A 14,030-nucleotide genomic window follows, 5' to 3' on the forward strand; every position below is an offset into this window, starting at 1 on the left:
GTTTGTTTGAAACATAGTTAGGACTTTGACGTACAACTGATAACGACAGAGCTGAAATAGACATCGCTCAAAGCTGAACTGAATTCAGTTGCTGGGAACACACTGAGGACTATAAAAAGTATACATTTATTTTTTGCCAAATTTAACGTCTGCATGTGTGATTAGTTACTCATCATGGTTATATTAACAATCGCTCACCGACAGTTTTGACTCCCATCCTGCAAGAGCTATGTAATTGTTAAGTACACTCATTTTCTTTTTTAAGGTGCACCATATTTGCTCTTCTCATGGAACGTGTTTACCGTAGAATTATATTACAGAAAATCGTGATTTTGATGTTTGCTTTGAGTGTCATAATGTTTCTCGCCTTTGGATTCTGTGTATATTCTAAACACACTACTGATTTACACTAGCTTGGGTTTTCTATTCTTCATTTGTTCATCTCTGTTTACCATTATCAACACCAACACACGTGAATAAAATGTTGATTGAGTTTTAAAGAAGAAGCAATCATAAAAAAGAACATACCATACTTGGTTCATACGTGCACAAGCATTGTTAATATACATTTTGTGAACATCAAATTAGCATTTGCAAACAAACATAGTCTAGAAGATGCACTAAGGCTTTTGGACAAAACTTCGTCACCTGTACGAAAGTTCTTCAAAATTTGATTTTACGAAATTAAAACAATGTGCTCTGACATAGCTTAATATTTCCATGAAATTGAGCCACGTCGTGCGATAATGAATATGTGTTTTGTTCTGAGAAAACTGGGTATAATGCATGTGCGTAAAGTGTCGTCCCAGGTTAGCCTGTGCAGTCCGCATTAGCAATAGTTAAGAGTCAAACATATTCTGGAAAATAATATATTTTTGCCCAAACAAGTGTCTTGAGCGAATGAGAAAAAACGATTGATAATTTGAAATCATACGCGACAAACAACTATATCGCATTAACGACGTTAGTGTCTGACATATTATTTATGGAAAATCAAATTCTTTGTTACGAGATACTGTTTTTCTTAACTGATATGTCTTTCTGTATATGAAATGAACCTCGTTCTGAGAAAACAGGGCTTAACGCGTGTGCGTTAGGTGTCCTTCTTGCCCGCACAGGCTAATCCGGAACGACACTTTCCACTCAAAGTGAAAGAAGACAATTTCCATTAAAGCGGAAATTGTCGTCCCTGATCAATCTGTGTGGACTTCACAAGCTAACCTGAGTCGACACTATGCACATGCATTAAACCCCGTTTTCCCAGAGCGAGGCTCATTAATTTGTCTCCGGTCATAAAAACTAAACATTTATTTTAAAATAAAATTACTAAAAAAAGAAATCATCAAAGTATTCTGATGTAACGCAATGTAATATAAGCCATTATCTGGAATTAACACGATGTTATGAGTACCGTAAATAATATTAAAAAAAACACTCACTGTAACAATGTTGTAACAACAAATTATAAAGCAGAACGGAGTTGAACATGCATAGAAATTGATAAGACAAGCTTTAAAATTTCACATTGTTCGATCACCGTATGGTTATTTAAAAGACACTGAACGTTCCTGTGTAATATAAACTCATTAAAATTTGGCAGGTATACACAGTTTACAGCATCACCGCTATACACTCGTTTCACTCAAGCATGGCCTAGTTTGCTCATTCAAACAGTTTTGCGCTATCTGATCACGTGACACACATACGTGATCCCCACCCGTGCACCGACGCTGTGGACACGCGTCACTGTCGTCTGCCTGCAGACACGTGCACTTGGCGTCCCGCTCCGCCGAATCACTGTTCACTTGCACTGGATATTCCGAGGATGCAGACGACACTTCGTCACTGCTGCCCGGACAGAATGAAATAAGTCTACGCTTACAGCGGGAATGGTAATGCTGCACTTTCACGATTGGGCAGATGTCCACCGGAACTGTCGTCGAGTGCAAGCTGAGCGAGCCTTGTCCAACATTTCTGCTTGTTCCGTGAGAATTTGAATCATGTTCGTGTAATTCCTCTTTTTCAAGCGATATATGTGTACCTGTTTGCAATGATCTACACTGCTTATGGATGTTTGTAAATGCATAGCTAAACTTAAAACGCTCTTGTTCGTCCACTAGTGAAGGCAAACTTTTATTTCTCTGGTACGAAACCTCATTGACTTCCCCATATTCGGTCACTGAGTGAAAGTGCATGCGAGTTTTGGCATTGTGTGAAACGAGATCAGGCGGAATTTTTAAAATTATTCCATTCAGTTGTCTTTCCTTTAAATCCATCGCACGGACGTTTTGTATCCAGTGCGCTGTTGCCACTTCCGCGTCTTCTTCAATTTCCGGTGGGTGCGAAACACAGTTACCAAGTGTACAGATATCACCACGAGTTGTTCGTTTTATACTTGATGTTCTGTTGATTTCCCGTGTGTTACATCCGTCCATTCCATTCACACAAGAAGCGGCATCATTTAATAAAACACCCCCATTGTTACTGCCTGCAACTTCCTCCGAAATCTTTGCTCTTTCAACCCAAAGCAGTTTAGCACGTTCGCTTATCAGCTCAGTAGTATCCTGCTTATAATTGGTAACAGTTTTCTCGACGAAAACGTCTGAAGGATATTCATCCGGAAAAGATTTCATTTTTATCTTCTCTAGCACCTTTAATAGTCTCTTTCTGCACAGGGTGCGGTAAACCACATAAATAACAAGCAACACGAGAAGTCCTCCCAAAATGGTAGCGGTGTTTATGCCAACTTCCGGGTTATAGGAGCTGTAAAAGCGCTCACTTGCGGCAGTTGACGTATTAAGGGGTAGGTAATATGGCGTCCTATGCGCGTAATGGATCGTCTGGGATGCTGAGTTTTGCGTACCGGAAGTGGTGATATCCGTCTGCCCGACTGTCACGTTTTTACCGTGTATTTTAAATGGCAAATCATCTCTGTTCATTTCTCCTCATTTGACTAAAACAAAAGAGAACAAATATTAATGCTTCTGGAAAAAGTACTCATTTAAAAGGATGTTCCTATCATAAGCAGGGTCAATTTGTGTTCAATGAAACGTTACTCTTCATGCAGAGATGAACATAGCTCTGCAAACTATTTCGTAAATATTTAACTGTGACAACGGACTATTTGTTTGGGACTACATAGGATGCTCATCAATGATACAGTTTATGTACAAGTCTTGACCAAATTGATCGTTTTTTGTATTTATTTATTTGGTGTTTTTTTTCCGAAATTTTGGCACTTTTACCGAGCCCTAACTTAACTACACATGAACAAGTGACAAATTGATCTCGGTGAATTATTATATTCCGGGTTAAAATGCATAATGTTATCGTACTCATTTTATGCTCATTGCTTCATCAAACCTTCTTACTTTGTAATTGTGAACCAAATACAACATTATATAGGCTATATAGGATATAATGGGTGATGTATCAGGATAACGGGTGCAAGTTGTCCGTTAAAATCTTCATGGGAACAGTAGCTACAAATGTAATTACATGTATCTGGCCTGTATCTATGTAATACTCATCAAAGGATTTGCAAGTGTTACTATACGTTACTATTTGATGGAGGTGATAAAAAGTGATTGACAAATGTAGCTTAAAACTCGGATCTGGTATTTTCCTGGTGGCGTCACGAAATGTGATGACATACGGATACCTCCAAAGATAGGGCCGCGCGTTTATGAATCGAACGTTACCGAATAATATTGGCAACACTATTGGCATTTACGTATAGTGACGAAGTTATAAAAGTCTACGGAGCACCAAGAACGGAGTCCAGACGGACTTTTACGGAAAAAATATTCAAAAGATACGTCGTCAATACGAATAATATCAATAGAGCACATCATTTCCAATTCGGTATACTTCCCTCGTTATTTTGAGACATAATTTGTGAAGTTACCGGGGTGACTTGGCGATATAATCGGGATATGGAATCTAGCTCCATTAATTTTATATGAAAAGCAAATGTATTTTATATTACACACAGTAACATGATAAATCAATCAATTTATAACGCTTATATATGTACAATTGTATGTTTAACACAACGTTGATGTGTGGCTTTACACAATGTTTACACTACATGACCAAAAAGGATACTTTACTGCGTTTGTTGTGTTACATTTAAGAGCTCAGTTTCACTGCAGCTTTACTTTTGCTACAGCATAATGTAAAGTGTATGGTTGCAATTAATTCATTAATACACACAGCGTTTATTTATTGACTGGATTTGTTGGGATGTTTGTAAGGATAAAACTACGTCTTAAGAATCAAATTTCCTGAAAAAGGAAAATAAAACAGCGATCAATATGAACGAAGATCGACATCATCTCCATATATGCTATTGGAATCTTTGGCTTTTGTGGAATAATTCTATCACTTACGACATCAAATGTCTCTCATAAAATGTAAGCAAACGTGATATTTGCGAACTCCGAGATCGATAAACATCTAAGGCTAAAGAAATAGAAATATAGTTATGATGCATTTTATTTGCGACTTTAACGGTACCGACTTCACAGATTTTGGCCAGTATTGAAGTTTGTCATTAAATGCTTTAAATTTCATGAATGTAAACATTTGAACTAAATAGATCCAGTAAAAAACAAGCATAAAGTTAATAAAAAAGCATAACACACGTAACCCTTAACTGGGCTCGAGCCACTGACACTTAGAGTAAAAGGCAAACACTTAGTACTCGGCCATTCGTGCTCATACAGTTACTGGTGCATTTTATACTTTATATAAGCAATCCTCTTAATGTCACAAAATATAATGATAGCAACGGAACTCACCATTTTTTTAATAATTTATAAATTATGAATTTTTAAATATCATATACTACAACGAAAATTTGCAAACCTGAGAAACACGTTGGTTCAATTTTGTCAATATGCAAAAACGTAAAAAGGTCACTTGAAGACCAGATATTGGCTATGAAATGCTTAATTGGCGCATATTATTTCGTAGCAAAAATATGTCTACGCCACCCTAACAGATTAGATATAAATTAATTTGCCCGCGAAGTTTCCATAGTATGAAATTATTGAGAAGAACATGATCTATATTAAACTATTTATTACTTTGTCGTGTGCGTAGATGTATTGGAATTCACTGAACGCACGCAGTGAACTCAAATACCTCACAAACAGACCCTCTGATATAGCAGGAGAATGTTGAATGGAGGTCAACACGTAGAAGTCGAAGATATTTGTGAACACTACGAACAAAAACTGTGCAGACATCAACATAAACGATAGAGAGCTAGAATGGGTGACCTGTTTCAACTAGTCGGGAGCAACCCTTTCCAACGAAAGCACTTGAGGTCGGAATAAGAATTGCCACGACAGCCGCAGCGATAACAAGAATAAGTTGGCTGTAGACAATAAACTTCATCAGCCTCCACACAAAGTGCGGGCTCTACAAGTACCTAGTAATCTCCATCCTACTGTCCGGCTGCGAGACCTGTGGCAGCTTCAAGCGGACACAGAAAACATGATATACAAATTTGAACACACGTGTCTCTGAAGTTTGCTTCGCATCCACTTGAAGCACTAGACAAACGAGTACATCCGGACCATGACAGCAGCACTTGTTGGCTCACACGAGCACCAGCCACGGCAAATTGTTCAAGTCTGTACCCCAAAGAGTGCTGGACGGAGGTCGCAGTCTAAGCCGTCAGATGACAAGCTTGATGGGAAATTTAAAAGAATGTATTTCCCTTCTCATGTATGAGCTACTAACAGCATCCAACTACGCTATTTAAGAAAGTTATATACAGTAAAAACTGACTTAACGGTCACTTGAGAATAACGATCAACTGCTGACAACGGTCAGTTTGGATTCCCCCCGACGAAAATCACTCTATATTATACTTGATAATAACGGTCAATCGTCCATAACGGCCAACGGCCAGTATATTCCAATCCAAAAGTAATGTTTGAACTGAAAACAACGGTCACACATCAGTCGTTTCGAGTCGCGAAAAGTAAAAACACAGCACATCATTTGTCCGTCTATTTTGCGGGTAAAGCATCTGATAGTGGTAATTGCCTTTGATATGACAAAAGCGGCCCGCTGCGAGTTAACAAAAAAAAAATGGTGTTGAGAAGGTTTGTTTTCCGGTTATAATTATGGGTTTATCTTCAAAATAAAACATGTTAGAGTTCGTCTCACTATTATTAGTGAATTTGCATTTTTATTGCATGAAACAGGTGAAATTATCAATAACAATGTGTATTAGAAGCTATTATCGGCTGCAGGCATAACACATGAGCGCGTGACAAAGTCAATTGATCTTGATTGCTGATAAAGTTTTAAAAACGTCATTAAGCCGGCGAGTGTTTTTATAACAAGGCGATACAAGGAATAGTGATCGTCTATAAAGGCAAAACACACTGAATTGCAACATTTATAACAAACTTCAGGCATTTATGAAAGAGGATCTGATTATGTTTGTATTTTGTATAAGGTTGTTTGAATGAAAATGCTGTTTGTGTCATGTTTTCGTACGAATATTTTTTACAATATATTGGCGTCTTTTTCTTTGGATGAGAACGGTACAGTTACACCGTACTTTCTGTTTATGACAGAGAATCCGCTTTTTATACTTGTTCGGACGTGACGTCAATGGCACGTGACAAGCTAAATTTACTGAATGAACGAGATGCATTAGTAAACAATTATACTATCGTTGATAAAGTAATTGATTTAGTTTAACAACACGAAAATAAATCCATTAATGAGATATTGTTCTGTATTATTCAATGTAATTTAATTATGTTATTATGCTGAGTTATCGGTAAGGAGCCCTTTTTACACTGTATGCAAACGACTGGGTGGGGTAACGACGTAGCAATACTACCAACTGACCAACCATCTAAAAATTGTGATCCGAAAACAACGGTCACCTGTGGACGACGGCCACTTTGGCCCCTTGACTGACCGCTGTTCTCAGTTTTGACTGTATGTCAAAAACACAAGTATACTACAAGTAATGCTGCAACCATAACATGTATGTACTCGCACATGTCAATTGTGTTAAACTTTGTTTCTTAATTTAATTTCGCAATTCAACGAATTTCTTTGATTCATTAATACTTAATACTTTATGCATGTGTTCATAAGTAGGACACATACCTGGCTAAAATAATTATCAAAAAATCATCAGCAATGTTTAACAATTTTTAAAAAATTTAATATTTTAACCTAATCAACAGTATTAAACATTCTTAACAACTTATTTCCCTCAGGGCGGATCCAGTGTTTTCAGTTTGACGGGCGCTACTTGTGATCTTTTTAAATCATAGGTTCAATAGTTTTCTCATATATAATAATACAGATGACTTTATTCACCTTTCTGTTTAGTGCCGTCTTACCAGATCACGTCCTCATTATGTCCTTCTGGTCCTGGGAGCGGGTTTCGACTACTTGACGTGGAGTTTTTGTTTGTGTGCGCGTAATGGAAAACATGCACACAGTGCGAACCTTGTAGTGATATTTTACAAGGTAAAGGTCAGGTAAGGAAACAGTTTAGAAGTTCTGAGCGTGGCGCTGATGTAGTCCTGACATGCTAAATAAAGGCCGCCTTGTAGCTGCGTTATCACTACAATTGTACTGTGTCCGTGTGGTGCTCAACCCGTTCACGCCATGACCTTACAGACTGTTGCAGGTCTTTCATCGTTCATACAGGTCATTACCTCCCTTTGACGTTTGTACTGCGTAATAGCTAGATATGCTTCATTTACTTCGCACGCATTTCTTTTGGATAATGTTGTTTTAAAAAAGGTAAAAGTCCGAAATAGATGAGCACCACTATATATTTTCACATAAAATGTTAAACGATCAAGATGCCGTTGTCTTTCTCCAAGGAAAACATATCATGGACAGATATCAATATGTAATTGTTACGCAGAAAGAGACGCAGTGAAGAGCGATATTTTGCTGGGTCCATACATGGCTTAGTTTTAACAGCAGGTGCCAGTATGGCTTTTTCCAGGGAACAGCTGTGATTTTATAATTTAAATGCGTCGTTTGCATGCCACCGTTTAACTACAGAATTACGCGGCTGTCGTCGCCGACTCCAACACCGACGCCAACATCTGGGTGAGTATAATAACTCGGATAATTCGGTATATAAGTGATTTTAAACGCGTTATGATTTTAATAAAACGATTGCAGACTAGTAGATCGTTATATAGGCCATGTAGTTGAAAACAAAATCGTTTCGCATGTGCAATACAATGGTCGATCGTTATATCGACCATGTAGTTGAACACAAAATCGTTTCGCATGTGCAATACAATGGTCGATCGTTATATTGGCCATGTAGTTGAACACAAGCTCGTTTCCCATGTGCAATACAATGGTCGATCGTTATATAGACCATGTAGTTGAACACAAGCTCGTTACGCACGTGCAATACAATGGTCGATCGTTATATAGGCCAAGTAGTTGAACACAAGCTCGTTACGCACGTGCAATACAATGGTCGATCGTTATATAGACCACGTAGTTGAACACATGCTCGTTACGCACGTGCAATACAATGGTCGATCGTTATATAGGCCAAGTAGTTGAACACAAGCTCGTTACGCACGTGCAATACAATGGCCGATCGTTATATAGGCCACGTAGTTGAACACATGCTCGTTACGCACGTGCAATACAATGGTCGATCGTTATATAGGCCATGTAGTTGAACACATGCTCGTATCGCAATTGCAATACACAATCCTGATCACAAAGAACGGATATTTAGCTCTTCAAAATCAAAATTACCCCACCAAAACCCCACCAAAACATAATAGAACATTATAGAACATTATCGAACATTTTGTGACAAGTTGAACATATTTTCAACGGCGCTTCAACTCTTTGTATCCTACGGGAACTTCAACTGACCCGTTTTTCGGCGTAAGCTGTATTAAGCCAGCTTTTCACCTCTCCTGACCTTTGTAAGTGTCCAATAAAATTCAAATAAAATTTCCCGCGGCTAGGTACGAATGAATACACTTCATTTATTCCATTGGCTGATTTGAGTATTCCACCAGAACATTGGAAACATATCCGCGTCTTTGTAACACTGTTTTACTGCATGAAACAATTTTATTTGTAATGAAAAGGCTTAATAGATAGAACAGTTTTACACTCAATTCTCGACATCAATACAGTTTGTGCGTACACCTTTTATTTTCAGAGAATTACCAGCGCAACGCGTTTATATTTAAAGGCTATGTTCTCATATTTAGTACTTACTTCCATATTCTTGTCAACGTGTTAACATGTAAAAGTATAAAGAGCAGTGGAAGCGAGGCCTCACTTTAATACATTGCATTTCAACCCGGGTCAATTCGCGGCCAGTGTATGAATGTCAGAGTTTATATACAGGTCATCACCGGAGTTCGAGGCCAGTAAAATAATAGTTATATAATAAATACGCTATCCGTGAACTAGGTGACCTGGAATTTTCTTTAGACCAGAAATATGTAGATTCTTAATGTGTTATCAACAATACAATGATAAATATTATTTTTGATTAATTTAACAATAATTATTCCACCATATTGACCAATGTATTAAGCATGAGCGCGATGATTATCGATACTGTTAATAATAGAATCAAATAGCAATGCCTGACAAACCACTAAAACAGGTTTGTTCGAAGAACGCGCCTATAAATACGGATACTTATTGTGTGGCCGGTTGACTCGTATGTTTTAATTTCACTTCCATTCTTCTTTTGGTTTTCTGTTTTGTATCTATAGGTTTATGACCAGCAATATGTAATAATGTAAAATAAGCCGCGAAAACTCCGCGTAACATCCCGTACTGCGTGTGATGCAGCTAAGAACTGCACAGAAAAAAGACATTCGCTATCCTTGATCTCATTCATTGAACTATCAACGCCGTATATCTTTTTTAAAGATATTTCTTGTTGGTAATGCATTGATATGCAATCGGAATTCAGCTTAAATCAGGGGTTCTCGTTAAGATAAATGTGTCAATCTTTCGTCAAGGCAATGAGTTACTGAATAACCAGACATTGATGGGTATTTAGGTCATTTTTCATTGAGTTAAAAAAAAAAATTGTGCTTACAGTCGACTAAATGAAAAATAAAAATAAAAATTATAAATAGAAATTCTACATTTGAACATACGGTGTAATGGTGCGTAAGTTCAAAGTCCACAGTTGGACGAAATCCGAGTAATAAATAATCGATAAATTATGTAAGTGTTGCGTGATAAGTGCCTTTGAGTGCGCATATTGATAGTAGTGACTTTTTCAATTAATAGGACCGTGCTCTGTAAAAAGGGAGTTTAATGCATGTGCTTAAAGTGTCGTCCCAGATAAGCCTGTGGAGTCCGAACAGGCTAATCAGAGGGACAACATTTCTGCATAAACTGGATTTTTGTTACTAAGATACTTTCTTTAAACGAAAAATATTTAAAAAGCGGAAAGTGACACTTTTCACAGAGCACGGCTAAATTATTATGTCGTTCAAGTGATTTTGCTTAATACTGCAGTACGTGATATACATTGTAACCATTCTTAAGTTCATTTAACCAGACTGATGAACTTAAAAACGTTTGATTCCTAGCGACTTATGTGATTTTTGAATATTAGGAATATCTCCCTTCAACATCAATAAGCCAAGTAACAGCCAGTAAGATATACCGAAACGTACTTGGTTGCGGAGCTGAGAGATTCGCCTTTCACTAACTTTATTTAACCCATGTATGCCTAGTGGACTCTCCCATCCTTCTAAATTGGATCAATTTATTCCCAAAATTAGGAATGTCTAGTATATTCATTTCTGTATTTAGAATATTTCTTACATAAATTCCTTTAAGCAAACAGCACAGACCCTGATGAGACGCCTCATGATGCGGCGTCTCATCTGGGTCTACGCTGTTTGCAAAGGCCTTTTTTTCTAGACGCTAGGCATACATGGGTTAACGTTTAGTGTTTAGTGAGATATATCTTTTGTCCAGTGTTAATGTTTAAAAATGAGTCTCGCGTTGGGAAAACATGGTGTATCGCATGTGCGTTAAGTGTCGTCCCAGATTAGCATGTGCAGTCCACACAGGTTAAACAGGGACGACACATACTGGCTTAACTAGATTTTCGCTATAGAACGACTTCCATTTAAAAGTAAACTACCAAACATGCGAAAAGGTATCGTCCCTGATTCCATTATGTCATGTTTTCTCATAAATTGTTATTCAGAAAAGACGCACTACATGCAAGACTGACAGGAAATACGTTTTATGAAGCATTTCAAAAAAACAATTCCATTAGAACGTCTGCCGGCGAAATTGAAAACAGTCGCAGCAGAAATGTGTTGTCGTGTAATTGACCGTTGGAAAACTGTAACGCCGTAACAAAAAATAATTTAACACTTATAAACACCATTTTATGATATTCTGGGGGAAATACTGTTGTCATCATCCATATTTGCACTTGCCAAATAATTATATCAATGAATAATGACGTTACTAAATATGTTTTTTTTAAATATAGTTTGTTCTATTTTTTAAAATAAATATTCTTTTAGAGACGCATTTAAAATCTGTGTAGTTATTATTATTATTATACTCCGATAACAAATTATATATTCAGCATTATGATTGTTATTTAGGACGACTATTCTTATGTATACAAATGAATCTCGCTCTGGAAAAACGGGGCTTAATGCATGTGTAAAAAGTCTCTTCTATGACGAGTTTGTGCAGTCCGCACGGGCTTATCATGGACGACACTTCCCGATAGTAGTTTTCGTAATGTATGATTCTGCTTGACGAAAAATCGAGTCTAGGCGGAAAGACTTGTCCACGATTTTCCTGTGCGGACTGCACAAGCTAATATTGGACGGCACTTTACGCATATGCGTTAAGCCCAGTTTTCCCATAACGCGTACCAATTCAATTCTGTTCAATTAACTGTCGAATTGACACATTTAACTTCGGTTATAAAGATTTTACAATGCATGTTTAACATTAAGAAACAATTTGGTTGAGATTCGAATCACAGCTATATACGTTATATGTTAGATTACTATGTCGAAAAGGTATCACAGAGAGCATCAACGTTAACGAAATATAGCATGTCATAAAATTTGCCTCACCTTTTAACAGTACATGATGCATTTACTAGTATCCTTGTATTGTGTTTCACCATTGTATTAAACCGCATCCGAAACCTTTGCTGTTGTAGGCGATGTTTCAAATGCATTCAATGACAATTAAAGGCTATTTCCGAACTGTTTATAAGATTTTCTTCGATTTTCCAATAATTTACTGCATTTACTTCGGTGACGGCAAATAATCTCAGCAGGTAATAAACTGTTGCTAAGAAACGGTAGGTATTCCGCCACGTATATGCATGCCGATAACTGGTATGTGTCGTCTGCTACATCAGTTGTGAATTTGCGTGATCGGACGGACAATAAAAACTATCGCAGTATTAACTATTGAGAGTGTTTATGTTATTAGCTAGACCACTGTCCGCCTATACTCGATTTACTTGTAGATAATACTATCTTAAAACAACACATTACATAAAAGCGAAAAGTGTCGTCCCTGTCAGATAAGAATGTGTTTGCTGCACAGGCTAATCTGGGACGATACTTTACGCACATGCGTTTACACCGGTTTTCCAAGACGGCTCTTTCATAATCACGTAAAATATTACGAAATTTTTGAATGATGAAATCGTGTCGGTTTTAGTTGGGAAGGAATTTAATGTATTGTTCCCATCATTTTCCGCTATAAATTGCAATAAAGAATACCCATATAATAAGAAATTAAACACTTTTAGATATTATTGGCTGTAAACGGCATCGTACGAAATGTACATTTCTTTTATGTGAGAAAGTACATGTCAACAGCATGCATTATAAAGGAAAAAGATCAACCAAAGCCAAACATGTTAATAGTTTCCTCTAAACACCTTCAAAATAGGGTAGGTAGGTCGGTCAAACTTGTTCCGTTACATTTGTTTTGTGCAAAATATCTTTTTCTGTACGTACACTTCAGCAAAGTTGATGGAATAAAAGGAAAATGATAAAAAAACTCAAACGGGATAACCAAACAGTTAAGGACCGTTACGAAAGTTGTATAAAGTTTGTTGAAACAAACACTATTTAAATGCTTTAATGACTAGTTTCGTTTTTGATCGTTTCATGTCGATAATCTGCGCTATTTACGAAGCCAAAACGTAAACTTATTTAAAGTAATTAATTATAGTTATGTTTTATTAAATACACCACAAAATCTACCTGAAGTATTTGATTATTTGATACACATTATAATCAGTATGAGTGACACTAATAGATTCATATATATACTCTTATATTTATGTCCTAAAAATCACAGACTTAATTAGATTAGGGGTTTTCAATGAGATATAGGTTTGCGAGTGATGCGATTCAAGTTTACCTAAAGCATATCCTATGAGTATATCGTTAATTTGGCGTCCATTCCTGTCATCAAGGTTATTACCGTAGAACATGAATAACCTAGAACATAAATCGGGTCTTAGTGTATATAATTGGACAGCCACTGGTACTTAAACTGGATTGGCAGACTTCAACCAATATCCTTCTGCAGGAAATGTAATCTATGGTGCAATTTCTAACAAGTAACGAAATGTGACCTTGTAATTGTGATGACGTAAGTGCGGATTCTTGGTCACTACACCAATGAAAGTCCAGCCTGAAAATTAAAAAAAATAAAAAAATATGATAATAAATTTAATTTGTATCGTTGATAATTATTTTTTATTTGATACGGCTATGTTTGTGAGATTGATTGTATGAATCGGAAATACGAATCAAAAACATGATACACAAGTTATAACGTTTTTAATGACGATCACGACTGAAATATTATTTTCTGTTTGACCACATGTTGATTTTAAATGCGTCCATGGACATAGAAATTGTGTTGACACACGCAAGACGTCATGTGCATTTTCTGCAAGTTATGCCCAGCCTGCCTTTTATCCGTTGATACATGCTACA

At 36.9% G+C, this 14,030-nt stretch overlaps 1 protein-coding gene across 4 annotated transcripts in view; it reads right to left on the minus strand.

The window, feature by feature from the left end:
* Positions 1–533: 533 nt before the first annotated feature.
* The window catches only part of LOC127876102 (uncharacterized), an 85,522-nt gene continuing 72,025 nt past the window's right edge, over positions 534–14,030 (minus strand). For all 4 annotated transcript variants that reach the window (XM_052421026.1, XM_052421024.1, XM_052421027.1 and 1 more), the window contains one exon: positions 534–2,953. In XM_052421026.1, the coding sequence (XP_052276986.1) occupies positions 1,626–2,939 (1,314 nt within the window). In that variant the 5' untranslated portion in view covers positions 2,940–2,953 and the 3' untranslated portion in view covers positions 534–1,625. The remainder of the gene's footprint in view (positions 2,954–14,030) is intronic.

The sequence above is a fragment of the Dreissena polymorpha genome, chromosome 4, assembly GCF_020536995.1.
Source record: "Dreissena polymorpha isolate Duluth1 chromosome 4, UMN_Dpol_1.0, whole genome shotgun sequence".
Taxonomy (NCBI): Eukaryota; Metazoa; Mollusca; class Bivalvia; order Myida; family Dreissenidae; genus Dreissena; species Dreissena polymorpha.